This window comes from Platichthys flesus, chromosome 23 (assembly GCF_949316205.1).
Source record: "Platichthys flesus chromosome 23, fPlaFle2.1, whole genome shotgun sequence".
In the NCBI taxonomy this organism is placed as follows: domain Eukaryota; kingdom Metazoa; phylum Chordata; class Actinopteri; order Pleuronectiformes; family Pleuronectidae; genus Platichthys; species Platichthys flesus.
In genome coordinates this window covers 1,997,351-2,022,176 of record NC_084967.1, presented here as the reverse complement: position 1 = coordinate 2,022,176, position 24,826 = coordinate 1,997,351, and the positions used below count along the sequence as shown (strand labels likewise).

At 40.4% G+C, this 24,826-nt stretch overlaps 2 protein-coding genes across 2 annotated transcripts in view; one reads left to right on the top strand and one right to left on the bottom strand.

The window, feature by feature from the left end:
* The window catches only part of LOC133949144 (protein bicaudal D homolog 1-like), a 29,465-nt gene extending 16,288 nt beyond the window's left edge, over window positions 1-13,177 (bottom strand). Inside the window, exon 1 of the mRNA XM_062383340.1 lies at window positions 12,959-13,177. Within this exon, the coding sequence (XP_062239324.1) occupies window positions 12,959-13,177 (219 nt within the window). The remainder of the gene's footprint in view (window positions 1-12,958) is intronic.
* Window positions 13,178-15,998: 2,821 nt separating this feature from the next.
* Window positions 15,999-24,684, top strand: strap (serine/threonine kinase receptor associated protein). The gene is made up of 9 exons (XM_062383038.1): window positions 15,999-16,445; window positions 16,811-16,946; window positions 18,977-19,058; window positions 19,596-19,668; window positions 19,933-20,032; window positions 20,255-20,392; window positions 20,513-20,649; window positions 21,261-21,410; window positions 23,909-24,684. Exons 1-9 carry the CDS (start codon window positions 16,334-16,336, stop codon window positions 23,968-23,970), a joined length of 990 nt encoding a protein of 329 aa, XP_062239022.1. The 5' UTR covers window positions 15,999-16,333; the 3' UTR covers window positions 23,971-24,684.
* Window positions 24,685-24,826: the final 142 nt, after the last annotated feature.

Here is a 24,826-nt window from a genome sequence, read left to right as displayed (position 1 = left end):
CCCCTCCCTCTTTCACTCCACCCTCACTCATTCCTCTCAGTCTATCTCCATCCCCTGTGTCTTCAGTCGGCTGCTCTGCCAGCATACTAATGCAGGCAGACTGAAGATTTTCCCATGAAACTGTCCCTAGGCTTAGTGATGCTGTGGGATGATGCCAGAGTGGGTTAAAGGTGCAGCGGTGAAGTCAAGTTTGGAGTGAGCTGTCATAACAAAGAGGTCACCATATGTACATGGTAAATTGTCTGCATTTCTATATCACTTTATAGTCTTGATGACGATTCAAAGCACTTACATATTTTATACCCTCACATATTACATATTTAACGTAGAGTGTCTACTTTACTATGTGCCACTGTGACTGTGCTAACTGTAGGCTACATGACCTTGATGTTATAGGACCAAGAGTTTACATGATTTGATGAGTCACTTACACTTCCATGATTTCTTTCACAGAGAGATTTTTTATGTGGCTGCAGCCAGTCTGAGATATTAAACCATCAAATTCCAGATTCCAGATTTGTTTCAGCAAGAATACCAACTTTTAATTTGACAGAGTTGATGGAAATATGTTTGCCTGCATTCTGTTGTGATAGGCATCATGTGCAAAATATCACTGCCAGGTAGCTGACTTTACTATAAACTAGATCGAGGCATCTGTATGTGTGTGTGTGTCTGTGTTCGCATGTGTGTGTGCGTGTGTGTGTGTGTGTGTGTGTTTGTGTGTGCGTATGGGTGTGTTTGTGTGTGTGTGTGTTTGTGAGAGTGTGTGCACTGTAATTGACAGTAAACTGTCCTTGATTCAAAATACTGGCAGCCAGTCTGTGTTTACTCACATACTTACTCACGTAGAGGTCGGCTGGACACACACACACACACTTACACACACACAGACACGTAAACCCACAAACTTACACACACACACATTTATTCATGGCCCTTCATGTAGCGAGTCTGACAGGCAGACAGCACGCGTCCCCTGACCTTTGCGACCTTCTGTGCGCTCACATTCAAGACATTATGGCTACCACCAGAAGCGGAGATAACACAGAAACAACTGACGTCGCTGGTGTAAAAATGCAATGCGTTCCCCTTGAGTTCAGTCAACAGCGACAACTTGAAGCCTACTGTTGTTTGATGTGAAGAGCGCAGGCTGTATTTAAAAGATAATTGGCGTCCTCTGTGACTTTCACAGTTTGTTTTATAGACTGTATATAAAGATGAATGACATGACTGCTCCCCAAATTGAGGTCAGAAAACATGAAGAGGGAAACCCAACAGTTCCCACAATGAGCAAGCACTTTGGAAACTGTACCTGACTGGACATGTGACATTATACGTCTATGTGTCCCAATCTGTGTATGGAGATATGTAACTGGTCTCTGCCAGAACGCTCTTGTCTCAAATAGTCACTGACGTTTGCTTTTATCTTTCAGAACCAACCATGCACAGATATTCACAACTTTGCTGGTGTTATCGGCTCTCAAGCCGTGAGATACGACAACACCTACTCGGTTTCGGATTTTCGAAATGCAGAGATGAAAATAAGGATAGTGCATATAGTGCCACCTCAATTAACACATGCTTTTATTATACAATCTCTCAGTGAGCCCTGAAGAAAATATACAATTTATTGCTTTCCTTTGTAGGAAAGGATCTGTCTCACCGCCCTATCTCTCTCTCACTCTCCACACATTAGCTGTTATCTGTGGGAACAGCTCTAAGACACATGGATCGATGCAAACCCTGCAGTCGTGGGAGCACAGTCTCCTCTTTAATCTTAGACCGAGAGAAAAAACACACAGAGAGCAGCAGAGAGAGGAGGAAAGACAAAGAGAAAGGAATTCATACCTTACACATAAGCTGGCATTAGTATAGACCAGGGAAGAGCATCTCCATGCCTCTTTCTGTACAGAGACAGTGCTTTTCTTTGGTGTTAGGTTACTACAACTGATTCTCCAGTTCAGGGCTCTGCGGACTGATTCTAGCACGTTCTCACCAAGTCCGCAACCACTCTAGCTGAGGCTCCATTTCTGCAAGTCACTTCTACTGTTTAACAAAGTGCAACCAACAATACAGACCCAGGAAATGTCCCATTCCAAACAGGCCTGTTAAGACTAGATGACCCCTTTTGTGCATCTAAAATTATTCTTCCATAATTGTTTTCTATGGTGTTACATCTATCAGCTTTGTTGCTGCTTTGCTTTATGCTCATACTCATTTAGTCTTATGAAACAGTCGTGCGATAAGTCTTTAGCATTTGTTTAAACTGTTTTAAGGAGTTGTTTCAATTGTCTGATCTGTTTTTACAATGTTACTTTGTTCTGTTGGTTAATCATTTTACTGTTCACTTTTGTTTTCTCTTCCATATTAGTTTGATGAACCTGCATTTTTGTGTTTCCATAATTTGGCATTGTTGTAACAATAAGATGGTGAAAGTGGTGCATCGAAAGGATGCAGTTGAGAATCCTTTCAGGTACGTCGAACTGGGAAAAGATCCAGGGGTAGTCCCAGAAATCAGGGGGGATTGTATATCCCATCTGTCCTTAGAACGTCTCAGTTTCCTCAAAGAAGAGATGGAAAGTGGAACTGGGGAGAGGACATCTGGAACAACATGCAGCCACTGAAACCAGAAACTTTGGATAAGCAGAAGAAAATGGATGGATGGATGTCTCCAGGTCTCATTCACTTAGTGAGTACAATGTGGCAGAAAGGTCACAACTACAAACCTAAGAGCCCAGACAGGTAATAAACCATATACCGCCTTCAAAAAAGAAGCTGTACTAAAAGATTTTTCAAACCTGACAATTATCTGGTGGAGTCAGATAAGTCATCAACCCACCATTTAATCACTGATCCTGCCTCAGTTTGAAAAACCTTAACTCATAGTCTGGAAACACTGAAGACTAGAGCTCCTCAGAAAACACCATGACCTCATTCTTAAATAAATAATTAATCACTTCTTTGTGTGTGTGTGTGTGTGTGTGTGTGTGTGTGTGTGTGTGTGTGTGTGTGTGTGTGTGTGTGTGCGTGTGTGTGTATGTGCGCATTTATGGCCGTGCAGGCAGACACAAACATGCATCTTTCAGAATCCAGTCTGCTCTTAAGTGCTTCTGAGCATGTGGCTGTGTCACATTCATAACTACTGACACAGTTGTAGAGGCCAGACATGCATGAGGTGGACAATATACTCGGTACAACTTACATAACACAATAGCATACAGCTACAAACCACAGCATCAAAACTGACCATGTAGTCAAATCAACCCTGTCTGACTCCGTCAACAGTTTTTTTTAATCACATCAAGCCTTCACCTTGACTCATAATTACTTTCCAGTCACTCGTTTCTGCTGCCATCGTGGATTTTTTTCCCCCAGTATCAGCACAGGACAGGATCCATAGGCTCGTTACATCCTACACCCTGGACAGAGAGGAAGGCGCAGAACTGACTTGGAGTCAGTGTCTGGTAACAACTCGCCATGGAGGGAGGCGTCACTTCAGCTGTATGCCATCACAGATGAGTGACACAGCGTCCCAGGGGGCTCGCTCTGTCATGTTCTGTTTTTAGCCTTGACGGGCTGCTCTGATGCACTCTCATCATCTCTCTTCATCTCTGGTCCCACCCACAAACACATCCCCTCCCAAATTGACATGGAACAACCCACTGGTCTCTATTTTAACAATGTAAGCATGTGGAGAAAGCATGTTTAAGAAATGCCCAAATTCCCTTAAGCCAATTCCCATTCCCTTTAAAAGTCAGTTGCTTATGGATTGATATCGTGAGCATGGATTATTGTGCTTGTAGGTCATGTGTGTGTAACAAGCAGCGTTTAAGCTCATTCTGCTCTTGCCTATGTGGGGCATAGTACTGCAACACTTCAGTTTTTTTGTTCATCAACAATGCAATCATCTCCACTGCCTCACGATACATCTTACCACAACTTACTTTAACATCAAAGCACATTTGGCCCATAGTGCACTTGCTGAACAAACAACCACATGGGCGCTGGATGGGGAAATTAGAATTATCAGTCTGAAATGGGCTATTATGAGCTTTTGACAACAAGCTCTCATAGTGGCCAGAGATCAACAAACTGGGACCCTCCAAATCGGTGCCACAGGACACATTCAAATAGAATTCACATTGCTGTTCCGAAGGTTGGGACAAAATACAACAGTCACCACAATTTGAAATAATTCGACTCCACTAACTCCAGTTTTTCCATTAACTAACATGGAGTAGGCAGTGACTCCAGCGCAGGAGAACCTTTAACTAGATTTGTTATCTTGGTCGACCCTGTGGTATGCATGGTCCACATCGAGCTGCACAACGCAATCCAACTCACTTTGTATCTAAACCTAACCAACTCACAGACTAACCACTCGGTTTATTTTACTTTACTATGATTTACAGCTTGTTGCGCATGGCCAGCTTTGGATATACTCAAAATAAAATGACCTGCCAGCAGGGTGTACCCCATCTCTCCTGCAATGTCTGGCATTTCCAAATGAAATAACGTCCATGTTGGTGTGATTAGGTAAAAACTACAAAGACACTTGGATAATCGGCTGCTTTGTGTAGCACACCTGAGCTGAGCCTGGTAAAAATCAGCACCGCTGTACAAATCAGCATGATGGACTCCTGTCGAGCTAATTATTAGCGAGCTGCAGCTAGCTCTTTTACAGCCCAGTAGTGGAGCTGCTTGAGGTTCCCTCCTGCTGTGTAGTGGTATAACTTACTTCCTGGCAAATCTGCCCTTTTAATGTCAATCCACCAGGGTGCAACCTCACACTGTTTTTTAAAGGGAATGGGAGATGGCACTGATTCGTTTATCACGTTGCACTTAATAAATCCACTTGAAAGAACAAATACAACCCATTTCAACCATAATTAATTTAACTATTAATGGAAATAAATACTGCAGTGTAATTCAGAATTTGAAAAGGAAATGCAACAGGAAATGGAAATGCACATCTGAAATTGTTATTCATTTCTCTTTTTTCTGAATTTTCTAATATATTTTTATTTCAATTTGATTTTAAATCCATTAAGGTATTTTTTAATTTTGGTTTAATGTTGGCATTGTAATTTGAACAATTATCGATGGAGTAATATTTCATCTGTAAATTATATATTTGATATTTCTTTTTTTATTACCCCATAAACATTTATCAAAAAAATCATATTTATTACTATTCCTCTATTTACACTCCTCCATATTCATAACTTTTTGTAAAGTGAAACCTCCCTTGTAGAGAGGAACCCAAAATGAGTGAATACAGAACTTCATTAGCGACATCATTACTGATATTTACTTCTTTGTGAATTGAGCCATCGACTGCATGAACTGTGACTGTGACAGAGCTTGCGTTTTCATTTACGTTTTAAGAAGGGGGTTGAAAAAAAGATAATTTAACTTATCTTCAAATTAATACATCCAAACAATCCTTTCCACAGTGAACGCCTCTAGCTTTGGTCACAAATCCATTAGACTGAATGAAAAGGTTGCTTTCAAGAATTGAAAGCAGACACAGACAGTAAATCAAGTGAATGGTGCTTAAGGAGCTTGCATGTCGTCCATGAAATAGTTATGTTTCCGTCGAGTGTAGAAAGTCTACAACAGTAAATCATTTATAAAAAAACTATTTATATAACTTTAGATTTGCACTTGTCACTGTGCTGTGCTCAGAGCTGACCTGCACTGTACAGTTTCAGCTGTTCATCAAGAGAAATTCCTTTTTACTCACTTATTTTTATTTATTTTTTCAAATGCAAATCCCAGACATTAAAACAACTCCCTGATTGACGGGGGAAACATGACACATGGAGCTTCCCTTATATCTCTTCCCTTTTTATCACCATAATGTCTCATCAACATGTTACTGACACGATTTCTTCCCCAGAGTCCTTTTGCTTTATCGTTTGCAGATCCAGGATCGCCGCTGCGGCCCCATCGTGGATCGTGATGGTGGATGGTAGATTGTGATCCTGTACCATTAAACATGACGGTGGGTCGCAAATCAGAGTAACTGGTTCTGGATAGTGGTGGTGGATCGTGATCGTGCTGGCATCTGATCATGGACTATGATTTGAGCAAGACTGATTGACATACAATATGCCCACACACATATTCTACATCCCTTCATCTCTAACAGACATTCTCCTACGTATAAACACTTTAAACATTAACACACATCACCATTATGTTAAAAACGTTTTCATAAAATCAATGTTGTAACCGATGTTATTTTTTGGTAGTTCTACCTTACTCTTGTTGAGGGAACCGCAATGAGACTGTACTGTTCAACTCATCTACCTCTGTCAGAGCCAGCATCACAGAACTGCACTAAATATACCTGTCTCCTTGCACTGTGTACCCTGTACAACACTCAGCTCCATATACTGGAACACTTACTTCACATCATATGTGATATGTGTTAATATAAACCATATTGATACTATATATCATTTTATACAATAATATTGTCTTTTGCACACTACATATTCTTACACTCATAGTATATTATATTATCTATTGTATAGTCAAATACTTATATTTATACCTCTACTATATATCATATCATATTATATCATACTCTTTGTATATTATTTGTATATATAAGTCTATATACACATATTTATACATGTGTACATGTTATCATTATTATTATATATACTATATTTACTATTATTATTATATATACTGTTGCTGCCAATATTACTATATACTGCTATTATATTGGTATAATTACTATCATATATAAATTCATATTATGTTATATTATATACCATATATACTGTACTATTTTGATATACTGTCTACCAATAACATTACCAGCATATCATCAGTACTATTACAATCATCTTGCCACTGCACCTTATTTACCTATTTATCTTGTGGTTCTGTTTTTATTCTTTCTACCTCAATATTTTTTATTTTATTCTATTGTATTGTATTTTATTGTATTCAAATGTACCGGCTGATATGACGACTTAATTTCCCTTCGGGATGAATAAAGTAATCTATCTATCTATCTATCTATCTATCTATCTTAAGGACATAGGAGGACACACCTTGTTAAGCCATATAAGACAAATTATGATTTGTGAATAAGGGCCATTCAAATAAAATTTGATTGATTTGAACTGTCGGCCAGACCGAATGGTCAGGCTTGTTAAAGTTCCTTGTCTCTCAACCTTCTCCAAGGTCTGTATTCATGTTATCCCATCAGTGCTTTAACTAATGAGATGCAAGTGGATCCAGTGGGAACAACTGACTGCTGAAATAAAAATCTATTTGAATATTTAACATATTCTTAAAGTTAAAATATTAGGAAGTGGATTGTGCAGGAAAGAGGAAACCATAGGTACAGGAGGTGAAGGAATGTGAAGTAGGTCCAACAACAATGAGAAACAAATTCGGTGTTTGAAAGAAAAAATAAGTGAACACAGTGTGAAAAATGAGAACGCTTATGATGAGAACCTAGCTCCAATATTAACTTCAGGCCACAGTCTTCAGGCAGCACATTATAATGCATAGAAACTGGCCTCACTCTGATCATCCAGGACCAATACAACTCCAGAAAAGAACTGGTGTAAATATCGACCATGATAAATGCCACATGTGCAGCCATGTACATTATACCAAAAGAGATGAGGCAAGCATTATGGGCAAGTATTTTTAGACTTACAGCAGCACTAATACTGTCATTCATTTCAGTAGCGCTGCAGTCGCCCAGTTTAAAACACGGGTTTCAATGAGCAACGATTTAGCTGTTATCACTTTGAGTGGGTTCTACTGCATATAATGTAAATCTATCAGGCAGCTGGAACAAGGCTGGCATCCACTTATGCTTTGCATAAAAATCTATATTATGTTATTGCAAAATATTGACAGCTTTAGAGGCTTCAGTTACCTTGCGCTTTGTGGAAAAACCTTGTGTGTCAGCTGAAAGAAAGAAAGATGTCTGTGGGGACTTGCTAAATGACTTTCAGTTAATGTTAATGCAGGATATATGAGTGGTTGGAAAGCAACAGAAACTACCTTTAAACAGTGATCGTTCACTGCACCAGTTTTATAGCGTCTGTAATAGCTAAAGCTCAGTGGCATTTGTCTTTCAGAGAAACTAATAATAAGCTAATTTGGTGAGGTATTAGCCCTCACACATCCACATAACCATTTTCTCCAGACTGCATGCCCTGTGACAAAGAGGATCAATAGCAATCCAATGGGGCTGAAATGAGAGTTATTGAGTTAGCGGGAATGGAATGGAGACAGATGGATGCATTCTGTGTCACTGAGATTACTGAAAGAGAAGAAGAATAGTGGAAATGATGAAGCGTCATGGGGGATCTTGTGCGAGACTAAATTCTCCCTCTAAAGCTCCCCTTGCATTGAATTCTCCATCCGGAGTCCCATAATGAGAAAAGAGTAGAGAGAAGCGACAACAGTCCAAAGTCACAGAGACAGGTAACACAAGTCATGGGAGCGAGGAAATACAACTATTGGCAAGGAGGTGGAGCTAAGGACACAAACCAGATAAGATCCCAATGGTGTTACTTGTCGACGCAAGTTGCTAAATGCTACCAAACCACACACATTTATTAAAATCATAACCTGTATACAAAGATGGTCGACATGACAGCTCCCAAAAGTAAAGCCCATGCTCAAGTAAGCATGGATTTTAATTTATTATTTGTAGCAAAAAAAAAAAGGTTTAGACTGACTTGTAATTGGTCGAGCACAAATAAGGGCCTCCATACCATGGCGATAATCCACATAATTTTCACATTTTTGCAAGCAAAACTATTAACTGATCTTAAAATAATCAACTGAATAATCAATCGCTCTCTGTGCCCCAGACACTCCCACTTGTATTTACAGGTAAACTACTTTACCTGTAGAAACTTTTAGTTTTTTTTTCTAATGTGATTGTTCGACGCCTCAAGTAAGTCTGACGTCACTGAGGTGCTTCTGCTGTGAGCTGACCGGCTTCAGGGGAACTCCGGCTAATCCGATCAAATTTCTTTACAAAAACACCACAACAAGAAAAAAGAGGCTAAAGGAGCTTGGTCCGGACATACTCAATTAACAGATTCAGCAGCAGGTGATGAGGACGAGCTTACACCCAGGGCTCCTCATTTATAGTTATGAGAAACAGAACAACAGACTAACTGAATGCAGTGTTTTATAGCTTCACCTGTTTAGAAATGTCGGCAAGGAGGTACGGTAGACAATGACGAGGATGCAAGACCTAAACCATCTTTCTGAATTGTGTGTTATGTTGTTTTTGTTGAGTCTGGCTTCAGACTCAACACCCCCCCCCCCCCCCCCCAAAAAAAAACAATGCGCCCACCGAATAGATTTTCTCACCATCTGCTCACAGATATAAACAAACCAACTGTTCAGACAGATTTTTTTAAACCCTATAGTCTGTGTTAAATGTGCTTGTGTTTCTGTTTCTAGACCCATTATACCCAAACCTGCATTGCCCAGGCTGGGAGGTTCCCAACATTGCAGCACTTCACGTCTCTGTCTGTTATTTACTCCACTAGACCACTGCCGTCAATAACAATGTAACCGTAGTTGAAAATTTACTGTTGACACATCATATGTATGGAGTGGTACTGCATCAGCCTGCTTTCTCTATGCCACACACACACACACTGACCTTCAGGATGTAACTGCACAGTCAGCTTGTGAGTCCAACTCCAGTCTAGTATATTAGTGTTTCCATACATTACTATACATAGTAATAGTGTTACTCTCTGATGCATATCGATCAGAAAAAATTGTTGATCCCTTGTCAGGCATTACAGTCTCATTAGCTTAAATTTATTATCCGACTCAGTAGAGGCAGGTGGTCCAGAAAACAATGCAGAACTACATAAACAACAAAACCAGATAAGATATGTGTTTCGTTTTTTTCGATTTTCATGATAGACCCTAAATAAGTTGGAACAACCAGTTGTCATATTTTTATTCTTCTCCAATGTTAGCAATAGTGTGACTCTCAAACAGGTCTCAGTGTTCCTCTCAGAGAAGCCCCTCCTTGATCCATTTCATTGTGTGTTTAAAAGTACCTGCTGACAGAAGACCTGAGGGCAGCCTTTGATACAGAGAACCCTGCTATCTGTTCTCCAATATGTTTATCTTGGGAAAAATCTTTTCTTGATTTAAAACATATCTTTCTAGGCATTTCTCCAGTCTGTCATAGCAAGGATAAACCCCCTTAGCCCCCATCCCCTCCACACAGGGACGCCCAAAGGGGTGAAATGGTGGGAAACATTATCAACAGTAGAATTGCCTTTCCATCTCTAACCCAACCAAGGTTTCAAGAAACTGCATCGTCACGTTTGATGACCAGCTATCTTTCTCTGACCATCTAGCACCTGCCTCTTGCTGCTTTGCACTATACAACAAAACTCCGGCCTTAACTCCCTCAGTAGGCCCCCCAGCTCTTGGTATCCGCTATTAAGATGGTTATATCTATTAAGATAAGTGTCTTCGCTAATGATCTTAAGTCCATCATAGTTAACCACTTTTGAAGAGAAGTAGTTTAGATTGTATTGTATATTTCATGTATTATTTTAGAGAAGCAGTTAAATGAGTTTATCAACACAGTATTTTTTAAACATACACAATCTCAGGTCCAATATGGCGAAGACGAGACTAACAACTGTGATAGTAGCTTACTAATTGATTTAAGCACAGCCTTTCATAGAGCAGACCACTCCATTCTTTTAGAGACACTGTGCACAGCCTGTCACTGGGACTGTTTTTATATGGTTCAAGTCTTGACTTACCAACCTTTGTAAGAATTGCTGAATGTTCATCTAAAAGCTATACAATGACTTGACGTGTTCCTCAGGGTTCAATTGTTGGTCCTATACTTTTGAATCCTTTTTTAACCTCTAATTGCCAAGGCTATGTTGATGATACAAAGCTTTACACTGCAGATTCTCTGGATGAACCAGGGGCAATAAATGGCCTTTATAGCCATATTTCTGATATTGAGTTATGGATGGCGGAGAATTGTGTACACAACTCAACTAGGACCAAAGTGAAATCAGGTTCTAAAGCTCAGAAAGAAGCCCTGCCACTTAACCCAAGTCAATAAGTGAAATCCCAATCATCTTTGATTCAGAGTCCAGTTTTGTCACTCACACAAAAACTTAACTAAGCATACAATATTCATCTAACACAGAGACACTAATTTATGATTTAATTATCCTTCTGGTCTCCCTACATGTTTTTTTCATTCTACAGTAATAAAACTCTTTGTGTTACGTTCATTCTATGAAAAGATTGATTGATCTCTAGTCTCGACCAATGACATAACATTCTGGCAAGCCTTTGCAAAAATGTTGTGGTGCATCTGGTGCAAAATAGTTAGGTGTTTCTACAGCAGTTAATACCAGCCTGTGGCATAAAGTAACTCACAGTTGCTACGAATACTCTATAGATAGAATCAAGAGTCACTTACAAAATACCTACACAATGGATGAGATTACTCTGTGTGATGATAACACAGACTTCTGTAGAAAATGATGAGCAATTCTGTGGTTCCCCTTACCTCTACGAAGCTGTTTGGCCTCCTTAAGCTCATTGTTTTTGTATTTTTGTGGCTCAAAATCTCCAAGCTCATAAACCTTCTCTCTTCCATGAGGTGAATTAAACCATTGTACACTATATGCCTAGCAGAAATAATCATGTTCTTTAACTTTAACTTCAGTGAATTTATAAGGCGATAAGAATTACATTTACAGCTTGTTGTGCTGTCCAAAAGTAGCTAAAAAATAATTAAGGTTATTGAATACAGATAATGAATTCTGACTGAGAATTTGGATTGCGTGTCCAGCAGGGGACCCAGGGGAAACCTAAGGTACTGTGTATGTTCTGGTTAGATTACGTACATATTGATACTCTGAGTATTGTACAGTGGTCAATGACTTGACAAATCTTCTCTCTGACTGCATTTTTCTCATTAAACAGAGGTTTGTCCACATTAACATCATATGTATCTATGTGTTAGTATAAATAAAATGTGAATAATTCTAAACTTAAAATTTAAATTTACTTCCTGCCCTATTTGGCATGTATTTATTTTAAATGTATCTGTTGTTCTGTTATAAAAAACTAAGCATGTGTATTTATGTTTCCACCCTAATATGCAGACAGACTTTATTCAATCTTAATTCTTGAAATAACAAATAAACTTTGTTTTGTCTGCAGCCCCAATTAGTTAATTCTGTGTTGACAGAACCTTCCCTTCCTTTTAGTTAGTTTATTGTATATTCATTTAATATGTACCAATTGAGGACAAAATAAAGTGAAATATTAAAGGTTTTAAAACATTTAACCCGTGGACTGTCTTCAAGACATCGATGTTAGTCATTTCCTGTTGTCACAATTATGACTTGCATCTTATTCAACATAGTGGGTTAAGTTACTAGCCTATCTTACTACCTTTCAAGCTACTTTATACATTATTATGAATATATATATTACATAATTAAATAAAAGATACAAACAAAAGATGTATATAACAAGATACAAGTGACCAGACCAGAACAAAAACAAACATTATAGGCTAAAGGTGTATGAGCAATATGGCAATTTTCCTGTCGTTGTACTTCCATAAACACGGAATAAGCATATTATATTAGGTATAAACTTAAAGTTAGCCTACATATCTCAATTGCTTTAAGTCTGCATGGTATGAGCTATAGGCCTTTCTATTGTTAGCTGTCCAGCAGGTGTTGGTGCAGCCGCTGGGTCAAATTACACTTTACTTTATTATCACGTCATGAATTATCTTCATATAAAGTGTGATAACGGTGCCTATCGCTGAAAACTACAGTAACAAATGGTTCGTCCGGTGCATCAGTGATAACATGATCCCACTTCTATTGTATCTTAACTAACATTTACTTCATCATACCCCTGCTGAGCCCACCTCCTGCAGCTGCTCCAGCTCCAGCCTCAGCGCCTCCTGCTCGGCCTCCAGGTCGGCGTACTGCTGCTTCAGCCTCTGGTTCTCCTCCAGCACCACCAGCCCGCACTCCGCCGCCCGGACCTTCTCGCGGTTGGCCTCCGCCAGCTCCCGGGTCAGGCGCTCCACTTCGACCCGGCACTCCTCCACCGTGTCGCCGCATCCCGCTCCTCCCGCAGCCATCGCCCCGTCTCCCTCCCCGCCCTGCCCTCTCCTCCCTGCGTCGGACGAGCAGACAGCCCCAGTGGAGGGAGAAACGAGGCAGACAACAAACCCCCAGCGCCTCCCCTCTCAGGGATCACACTTCACACTGCTTCAGATCTCATGTAAAAAAATAAACTATGTACAAAAGAACAATAATCATCCGTAAATATCCACAGACCGCTGTCATCATCTCCTGCCATGTGATGCTCTGAGTGATGCAGCTCCTCATCATCCGCTGCCCGCATCCCTTGTCCCTCCCTCTGCTCTGTTTTTCTGCTTATTCACCGGCATCAGGGCGCCATCTCTACCGGCAGCCGTGAAGCAAGGCACACTCCCCGCTGCCTGTCATCCTGCAGCAGCTTCTCAGTGCTCGGCTCCTCAGAGAGTGGGACACAGCCCTGCCTCACTCCAACACCATAACAGGACCTGTAAGCGCCATCTGGAGATCACACCCATCCTTTTGTCTCCACCTTTACGCAGCGATTTCTCTTCCTGTCAGCAAACATTTGTCATGTTTATGTTTTAAAGTTCCCATTGATTGATTAGAAACTTTAAAAGGTTGCCTCACATCTTTGCACCTTAAGGCTGGGGTGTTTTGGATGGCTGATGTTCACTGTGCGCATTTGAGAAGAAATAAGGATTTTGTGTGTGAGATGCTGCAATTTACATTTCCACATGTACTTTTTCCAATTATTAATCAAATAAAAATTAAAATGCAATTCGAAGTCACAATTAGCTCATCTTCCTCACTCACAATTAACATTTAGTTATCAATTGTGTTCTGTGCTTGAAGCCAGATTTTGGGAAGATTACACCTGTAATGTATATTTTGCTTAACAAACGTTATTTTGATCATGGTGTGACTACTCCTGTGTGTTTTACCTGCTAAAACAGCATAAATAAAGATACAAAATGTGAGATACAATAAGAAGACAAACAAAAGATAGATTCAATGTATTTTGACCAAGTTAGATGACAGTAAAATCCAAGGATTTGTGAATGATCTTTTTTGTCCATGCAGTTCTTACTCCACAGCTGCAGAATCCAGATCTCATCATTATTAGTATTATTATAAGTAGTAGATGTAGTAGATTTATTATCTTGTTCTACTATCATTAATAAAATCATCATACCTCTAAATATATCTTTTATTATTTTCCCGTTATTTCAGCTTAGTGCTTACCAGCTACAAAGCCACATTTTTCACTTTTATTTCAGGTCTGTCAATTCAATCAAACTTTATAATTTGCCTCCAACAGGACCCGGTGGCACAATCTATGGGTGCCACAGACATTACAGATAAATCTTTTAATGTCCTGCAGGAGGCAGAGTATGAAGTAGATGCGTTTGGTTTATCCTCACATGAGGCCCATGAAGAAGTCAATGGCATTTCTTCAAAATAAAATAAAAAAAAACTACATTTTGAACCAGTTAAATTGTAACTAGTCCCTTGATAAATATTTAAATTAAACAGCTTTTTTAAATAACCACCGACAACAATAGTTGTCTATCATCCTATTAACAATCAGTTGTATACTAATGATTTAGTGTCTTTTCTCCTTTAAGTGCTGGTTTACACCAATTGCTTAAGCTATGTTATGGTATGCACTATTAAATGGCAAATGGTTTTGTATTTATATAGCGTTTTTCTAGTCTTGATGACCACTCAAAGTGCTTTACAGTACAGTATTACATTCACCCATTCACACACACATTCATACAGTGTATCTATTCGCAGCACTTTGTTATTCTATGGGGGGCCATTCAGGGTTCAGCATCTTGCCCAAGGACACATAGGCATGCAGATGGGTCAGACTGGGGATCGAAATGCTGACCTTCAGGTTGGAGGACGACCACTCCACCCCCTCAGCCACAGCCGCCCTTTGATTTTGATTTATTACAATAAACCCATGTCCAAAAATAGTGTTGTCATGATTGTGAGAAGCGAGGAGGATGAGAAATTAAGTTTTCCCTGTGGCTGACCGAGTAGCGAACAAAGTGAACTGTCTGGGTCTCATCATTAGGAAAGATTTATGCGATGATGATAATGAGCCGCGGCATCAGTGCTGTAAACTGTGAGCACAAGACAACATGTTCGCATGCATATACTCTATGTGTGCAGAGGAAGTTGAAATAACACTTGTTAGAGCCTACAGTGTTCCATACTGTACGGTACACTGGTGGTGCAAAACCTAGAAAGCTTCAGGTGGCAGATGCATTCAGAACCATCGTAACGAAGCAATGCCCCAACCATTCATGCTCTGCCCTTCTTGACTGAGACAACACTGAAGGACACACGTTATTCATCTTGTTTCTTGAAGTCGTGGAACAAAAGTCTCTTGCTATTTGAGTCCTTATATATGCTTGTAACATATGCGAATTTGCTCATAGACCGTATTTAAAAATAAAGATTATACTGTAATATAGAAGTAGTGTGTCAAACAAGTGTTGAGAGAGTGTCACATGCAAAAAGAAAGATATCTTAGCAGAAACAGATTCGGCGTGTGTGTGTGTGTGTCTGTGTGAGGGTGTGTTCATTGCACATTTTGTGCTGTATTCTATAATTTACTCTTTTATATTGATATGTTCCTACGATTTAGAAATAACGCTCAACCAACTAATTATTAACAAATTCTGGATTATACTGCAGTTTTATCATATCTATCCACATGATTATATACTTTGTTGTGTCTTTATTGAATCTAATTTTGACCGCTGGTCCTCCAGCCAGTCAGCAGCCGTCACGCCTGAGAGGCTGACGCTTTTATTGTGAAGCGTCTCTCCCCGGAAGTGCGGCTCTGGTTGTCGCTAGCGGAACAGCGGCTACATGTCTGTGTGGGAGCTGCGCCGCGTTGCACGTTGCTAGATAGTTGCAATGTTGTAGCTATTAGCACGAAAGCATTTCTTTCTCTGGGACGGAGACGTGACATTTACACCGACAACCCCGCGGAGTCCATTCTCAGGCATTCACCGTCCACTCAGCCGCCGGCGAAAGGAGAACCCCCTCAGCAAGATACCCGCTAGCTAGTGCCTTTCTCCGAGCTCCCCGCTAGCCTATCCAGCTAGCCAGTTAGCCGCTAGCCTTCTCCCGTCTCCTCTCCGTGCTCAAACCGTCTCCTGCCCGGCTGCTGGACCATGGCGATGAGGCAGACTCCGCTCACCTGCTCAGGTCACACCCGGCCTGTGGTAGACTTGGCCTTCAGTGGAATCGCTTCCACTGGCTATTTCCTCATCAGCGCCTGTAAAGGTGAGGACACACAGGACTACAACGTTCTATTAACACGAGACAGGTGAAGTCGTAAATCCAGGCCGACAGCTGAGTACCACTATCTGGCTCCTGTCTGGTTCCTGAGACCCAGTTGATCTGGACGTCTGTAAGGTTGATGGTTATGCTAACTCCTTATATTAAAACGATTACTTAAACGGGCTTTTCCCAGAGATGAGCTCCATGGGAGCTGTAGTGACACCAGCCTTCCTCAGAGTGACTCAGTCCAATAGAGGCTTGTCCACCAGACGCCCTGACAGCAGCACCAGCAGGTCTGTGTGTCATCCTCTGCTCCACTGTCCCGGAGATCTAACATCTGTTTCCTCACTGCTTTCTCTCCCCATCAGATGGCAAACCCATGTTGCGCAATGGAGACACAGGGGACTGGATCGGAACGTTTCTGGGTCACAAGGGCGCAGTCTGGGGAGCCACACTGAACACAGACGCCACCAAAGCTGCCACCGCTGCCGCTGACTTCACAGCGTGAGTGGAGAACCGTTATGTGTCTCGAAAGTCCCTATCTATATTGTCTCTCTATCTCAAGCAATTTTTTTTGTGCATGCTAACGTAGGCTGTTGCGAGATGACCCTAAGTGTTTCATTTCTCTCGCCTTTCCTTCCTTAGTCCACCATGATTTATTGGTAATCTAAAGAATTGGAAATCTTCCATAAATAGATGATCGACGATCGTTTGATTGTTGTCCGGATGTCATAACGCGATGTCCTCCTCAGGAAACGATGATAAATTAAACCCAGTCACTCATTGTCAGTCTAATAAAAATGTGGGTATTAAGCTGCTTTCCGACATCAACTCTGGGTAAAATGCAGACAATAGGGTCTGGACTTCATCCATGCAGGAGGCATGACGTTGTGTATCAATACCACCAGTTTTTTATTATATCAAACGAAGCCCTTATCTCCAAAAGTTCGCGAATTTTGTTACCTTTACATGTTGATAGAATCTCCTATGTGTACGGCACCTTTTTTCATTCTGAGATACTTTTTTTTTTTTGGGGGGGGGGGCACAGCTTTGCATCCGTCACATGTTAATAATGTCCTCAGCGTCATTTTATATTACCTATTTCAGACTTTAACTGCCCCTCTGGATAAATTTGGGAGGATATCCTGAGTTCAGTGCATGTCTGAAGTGTGTATTCAGTTATGCAAGGACTTAATTCAAGTTTTCTTGGATGACAAATCTGGTTAATGTTCAACAAAGCAGACGTTACAGTAAAGAATAATTGAGTCATGCTAGAGAATCAATGCAAGAAGTATTTGGACACCTACACATTTCTTCTATTCTACAGGCTCTGAGCTTCAGTCACAGCATTAATTTGAGTTTAGAATAACATAGAATTAATTTTGTGAGAGATACTGCCCTTTACACCCATTGAGCCCATATTGGATGGGTTGAAAATTGATTACTCATACACATGAAGTCGGTCATATTTACAATTTTGTAGAAAATTCAGTCAAATCACTCCCTGCCTGAAGTCTTTAACCAACAGACACCAGTGTATCCTCCCTGTTTATTCTCTGTGGTCAGCGCAGTGCAAGTCTGAACGTACCCAAATGATCAGGTCTCTCAGGATGTATGAATACCAGGTCTGAACAGGGCTAAAGCCTCTTCACCTTAAAAAGCTCTCTGTTGTTGCGCTGGTCCGATGTCAAGGATTGTTGTCCGACAAAAATATGAAATGTCGTTAAATGTGTTTTGTGCATCTGACTCAATCTGAGCTTCACATTTCCACATTCATAAAAAAACTTTCCGCAAGTGCAGGCTTCTGGCTAAGCAGCCATACCCCTTTGAAAGTCCAGCGGGCAACTTTATCTCAGTACATCTTTAAATAGTGACCAGAAACCTTTTATTTACAATGTAAAAAAAAAATCATATTTTCAACTATTGTGTCCAGTCTCCCTGTATTTTTCAAATAACCACAGTGGTGGTTAAACCAATAACTTACTATTATAAGCTTATGAGTCATAATTGCAACCCTCAATTAAGATTTGTTTATTTATACCAAACACATGCACACTCATGCAATGGTAGGTAAATGTATCCTCTGCATTTAATCCATCTGGTGCAGGACACACAGAGCAGTGAGCAGCCATGTACATCGCCCGGGGAGCAGATGTTGGGGGAGTAAGGTGCCTTGCTCAGGGGCACTAGACAGGGTAGGGAGGATTCTCTTGGATTTTTGGACAGATCAATCCAGGTTTGTCTTTTGTTGTCTCTCCGTGGAGACGAACCAGAGACCTTTTCTCCCCATAGTCCAAGTTTCTACCACTAGACCACCAAGCTTTTTGGTGCATGGACTTACAATGTAATGACACATCTGCCCAACAAACTGTTAGTGATATTAGTGTCAGGGTTTTGGTCATTGGTTATTGGATGGCTTTCGTGCTGTGGTGGCATAGGTGTTTGATTGGAGCATTTGGCCATTGTCCCCAGTAACATAATATTCTCATGCCACATACTCTTGTCAGTTAACTAATGGCCTCTTGACTTTTCAGAAAGGTGTGGGATGCAGTGAGTGGAGACGAGGTCCTCACACTGGCACACAAACACATTGTCAAGTCTGTCAACTTCACTAAGGTAAGTGCTCCGACAGTTGTTCTTAATGAATATTATTCCTGTACATATCTTCTATGCTTTATATGTCCTTGCACCAATGGTACCAGTCATTTGGGTCATTATGTCATCATTATGTTGAATTTTTTATTATTTAATCCTAGTAAGGAAACTTTTTAACAATTTGAGGAAGAGATGTTCCTAAATATAAATTTCCCTATTGACTAGTTAACTAGTCACAAATGTGTTTTTATGAAAGATCTTATTTATTTAATGTATCAAATTTTTATGGAACCCTTGGAACATGATCATTTGAAGATAACACATAGTAGAAGCTTCATACTGACACCACAGGTACACCACACAGATCAGATGGTCTGATTAGTAATTTAATGATGTAAAACTGATCACAAACGCTTGTGTGCTTTGAGCATCCATGTTTTATTTGTCTTGGGCATGACCCCGGGGCATATGGCTTCACGTCCTATGCATGCAAGGATATTAATAGTATATTTTTCAAACTGATGTTGTCTTTCTACATTTGTGCCATCTGTTCCTCAGGACAGCAACAATCTGCTTACGGCAGGAAATGACAAGCTATTGCGGATTTATGATCTCAGCTGCCCTGAAGAAGGTCAGTGAATGTGTCGTAGAGGAAACTTTTTTATTTTAACGTACATGTGGGTAAATGAAGAATTTACTGTATTCTGGGGATTCATCAAACTTCGTTTTTCGTATTCACTTCCTTTCAATCCTGCTTTAGTCAGTGCAGCACTGCCCTCTACTGGAAATAGCTGTCATTTAAATCAGTGGCTTGTGAGACCCAGTCAAGCCCCGACTTCTGTGTTGTGACATTTTTTTCTCATGTACCTGACTATGGAAACTTGATGTCTTTCAGCACCACAGGAGATTGCAGGTCACACGTCAGCAATAAAGAAGGCTTTGTGGTGTAATGACGACAAGCAGATCCTCTCAGCTGCTGATGACAAAACCGTTAGGTCAGTGAAGTGGCTCCTTGTGGTTTAACTTGAACAGTCTGTGCATCAATGTCAACATGTGACTTTGCGTGATAAACCTGAACCACTACTTACTGCGACTCTCCTTTGTGCTGTCACAGAGACATTTGGTTGTCTAGCAAGTTACTTATTTGTAGGCTCGGGTACTGAATTATACCCAATCCTATATAAATATATATATTTATGTGTTGCTTGTGTGTCCAGGCTCTGGGACAGGACTTCCATGGAGGTGGTGAAAACATTGACGTTTGACTCATCTGTGAGCAGCATGGAATACATGGCGGATGGAGAGATCGTCGTGATTACTTACGGAAAGACAATCGCTTTCTACAATGCCCTTAGGTGACTTTGGATATCCTAGACCATAAGATTTCATCCAACAGGAAATGTACATTTGATTTCTCTGACCTCCGGGATATTACTTTTTATCTAACTTTTTTATAATGTGTTAACATATTCCAGCCTGGACCCAATCAAGAATGTGGAGGCCTCAGCTTCCATTAACTCAGCCTCCCTCCACCCAGACAAGGAGTTCTTTGTTGCCGCTGGAGAAGACTTCAAGCTCTACAAATTTGACTACAGCTCTCAGGAAGAACTGGGTGAGGCGCAAAGCTTTTTCTCAAGACGCTGGATCATCGTGTATGGTCTCACTCAGGACTGTGAAAAGTGGTAGCTCTGTTGCTGAGGCAGGATACCTGCTATAAAGAGGAATTGTTTGCTGGTTAGAGCAATTGATGGGGACATATTGTATAATTTCAGAAATTATACACTAATGATTTTTTATTGGGCAGGTAGGCACTGGGAGAGAACATACAATCTACAACTCAAGGGCCAGGAATTTGTCTTGCTTTTAGTGTGTAGGGTTGAACTTAAAAAATCTATATCCAAAGAATTTTTTTTACAATATATTCCTGGACAGATACAAAGAGACAGTCCCCTTAAATTCAATCTAGCTCAAATTCAGTACGCTAAATATTCAATATTTTCCCTGATCAAAAATCTAGCAATGTTAAAGAAAGTGATGAAATGTCTTATTCTTCCTCCAAGTTTTGTGGAAATGTGTTCAGTAAGTACATATAGACAGGAGAAAACATAACGGTGGCTGAGGTAATTAAAAAGTCTCATGTCAACATAGGTAAGGGAGAATAAAAAGTGCACGTAACCTTAAGGAAAAGCAGATCTGTAAACCCTCTCTTTCACCTGTCTGCAGAGTCCTATAAGGGTCACTTTGGTCCAGTCCATTGTGTGCGGTTCAGTCCAGATGGTGAGCTGTATGCTAGTGGCTCTGAAGACGGGACTCTTCGACTGTGGCAGACGGCAGTGGGGAAAACCTACGGCTTGTGGAAGTGTGTCCTCCCTGGTAATGCTCCTCCTATAAGCACTGATTTATGTACAGTCCTCTCTGCTGCTCCCACAATCTGAGACATTAGGACTGTATTGTTTTTTTATAAGGGAGAAATATTAGTGATACTAAAAAATAGCACATTGATATAAATAGAAACCACCTTTTTTTTAACCTTCATTAATATAAATACATTTCTTACTCCCTCATCAATACCCTCTAATGGCAAAGTGAAGCATAATTATGAAATCTTTGCAAATGTACTAAAATATAAAATACACTTTTAACTCTGTCATTACAGAGTTTTGAGTAAAGGTTGTTGAGAGGGCATTTTATGTGCTGTTCTATTGGTTACCAAAGAAACATGAAAATGGAATTTTCTCATTGAAAAAACTAATGTTATAGAAACGAGTAAACTGCTGGAAGTTGTAAAATAAAACTTGATACAAGCTCTTGGGCTGATTTAAGGGCAATTGATCAACAGGAGAGACTCTCGAACTATACCACTCAAGTTGCTTTCGACGCGCACTGAACTTCAGAGATGCTCCGAAATCTCCCTGGAGGAGGCGTATGTGCAAACGAAAATGTCAGAGTGAGAGCTTTGGGAGTTTCTGTGGACTTTCTCTGCCTGACCCCCTAGTATATAGTCTGCAGAAAATCTGAAGGAGCTGATGTTAGAGAACCGAACAGGAGACCCTCTGCTGGATGAACAGCCAGTGAGTAGGGCTTTTAACACGTGACAGACCAAAACATTTAACGAAAACAAATATCTGTGTAAAAAGTGGAGCCACGCATGTAGAAGACATAGTTGAAGATGTCAAGAGAGTTTATGTTGATAAGAGTGTCAGTGTCATTAAGCTGGTAACAAACTCTGGTGATCTCCTCAGTGAAATGAATACTTATCGTCCTGCCTCCATGCGCCAACCTTCACCTGAAGCCTGTAGAGAATTTGTTGCTATTGTGAATGTGTCTTAGCAGAGAATCACCCTCAGGGCCCAGTTCTCTAGAGATCCTCCACAGGTCTTGCCTAAAAACAGCTTCAAACAGGTGTCAAGTGGTAAGGGGGACAGGTTACGGTCTAGTTCAGACCTGCTAAGTAAAGGAGTGGACACACACTAGATTCATTGAGGACACAATGGAGATCTTATCACTCAGACCACAGTCAGAGGTGGTTTGAGATGCATGTGGTCACATTCTTTTGTGAGCAGCACTGTGTCATGGGCCACATTGAAGAACCACCTACTCGCCTAATGTTCGCCACAGTTTCATAATGAACTCTACGTTTTTTTTTTCACTTTCTTTCTTTTATTCTGTCTACTATTATTACTAAACGTGGGTTGGCTGAGGGGTAGAGTGGCCGTCCTCCAATCAGAAGGTCGGCAGTTCGAACCCAGTGTTCCCCATCTGCATGCCGAAGTGACCTTGGGCAAGATGCTGAACCCCAAATTTCCCCTTTTAGAATGGCATACTGTACAGTGCTTTGAGTTGTAATCGAGACTATTTATTTTTGATAGTAGATCTAAATACAGTCCATTTTATTCACTTAGCAGGTCGTCACCAGCTTTTTCTGTCACTTGTCAGTAACAGTCAGATTCGATAAAAACAATATTTGGTTTACATACAGAGATGGGAAGTGAAATCTGATGAAAAGTGGTCATTTGAAACACTTGTATTACCAGGTGTGACCTGATGTACTCAGAGCTGTCCACTTGTGATTGTATCACTTGAGGCGGATGTAAACACCAGCTCTGAATGGGGCCTTTGATTCATTCTCACACTTAATGCTTACAACAAAATTGCATGATATTGGTCTATCAATAAAAGGTTATTTGTGTAGCGCATATTCACAAAACACAACAAGTCTCATAGGGCTTAACAAGGTGAGAAATCCTGTAACCAAGAGTAAGTAAAACTACCAAAAAAACTTAAGGGGACAAAATGTAGAAATCTCAGGGACTCGCATGTCTGGGATCCCTCACCCAGGACGGACCCAAGTGCGAGGAAAGCCACGTGTAACTGAGGACAACAGCATATGATGAGACTTATATATAAGGACTTGAAAGGACAAGGATACAAGGCATTCGCAAATCAATATTAAGTAAAAAGACAGTAGCACAAATTCATTCAAAGTATGGTAACCCTAATAAAAGCCGACAAACTTAATACAACAAGCCACCACTGAAGCATGTTAAATTAATCATCATCTGATCTGATGAGACCAAAGTCAATTATGTAGCTCCAGTCATTGTTGATTAAACAGCGGAGTTCTGCTGTAAGATTAAGTTTTCTTCTCTGACTTAAAGCTTCTCCTGAGCCTCAGAATCTACGTCCTCATGATGGATAAACTCAAATTCGTGTGTCCAATCAGGAGATAAGTGTGTTTCTGCGAGAGTCCAACACATAACCTGTTGCTGTTTTTAAAATGTCAATAAGTAATGAATATACAATGAACTTCCATGAAGACGTTTGTGATCCAATGAATTTTTTCCTAATTCATTCTGTTGTGTTCCCCTCAGAGGAACTTGGGGCAGAGAACTCTGAGCTGCTGTGTCCACAAGTCCCTGAGATCAAAGCTTGAGGAACAAGCAGTAACGTTTGGAAACGGGATGAGAAGAGAAAAGGAAAGGAGACGAACCGAGAGGTGTTCCAGCGTGTTCTATCAGGCCCCAGCGAGGAGCAGAGTCTAGAACATCTCCATCCATCAGGAACTGATGTGGATATCATGACTGCCCTGTCTGTCAGACCAGCCATCTCTCGCACACAAACACACAAGCACTGATTTTATGCAGTCATATGGATAGTATGGGTTCGAGAGTAAAGCAGTAGATCTGTGAATGTCTCTCGTTCATCGCTGCCTGCCTTCTCTCTGGTCAGCCCAGTTTTGTCCATCTAAACATATTTTTTACTTCTCTTTACCCTCAAACCCTTAATTCCCCCCAAACCACATGATTTAAGATCGATTTGGTTCCAAATTAAAGTAATTGATGAGCTTGACCAAGGCCTTTGATTTCGGTTCATACTTACAAAAGACTGGCGATAGATGCACTGAGTGTGCTAAAAGGTGCTTTCATTTTTTTGAAAACCTTGCTTTGAGTATTTGCTGCTGTTGTACTGATTGAGAATATAATATTTAGTGTCCAAATAAAGAGAATGTTTAGTGACAAAGTGGAAAGGGATAAAATGTCATTGAATTTTTTTTCCACGTTTTGGGTTCTGTCTTCATTTGTGTCCAATAATGAAATAAACCAGTGCATTACTGTTTTATTTGTAAGTAATGCTTGAGCAAAGTGGACTTGGTGTTGTTTTATGAAAATCTTTAATATATACGCACAAGCCAGTACAAATGGTGGAAATTAACAAAGCACATAGACTAATGTAACTAGTAAATTTTAATATATCTACAATGTCAGGATTTCACATAAGCAAATACAAAC

Coding starts and splice junctions, on each gene's coding strand:
- strap (XM_062383038.1), top strand. CDS start 16,334: ATGGCGATGAGGCAGACTCCGCTCACCTGCTCAGGTCACACCCGGCCT. Junction 20,393..20,512: donor GCTTTCTACAATGCCCTTAG/GTGACTTTGGAT, acceptor AACATATTCCAG/CCTGGACCCAATCAAGAATG. Junction 20,650..21,260: donor CAGCTCTCAGGAAGAACTGG/GTGAGGCGCAAA, acceptor ACCTGTCTGCAG/AGTCCTATAAGGGTCACTTT.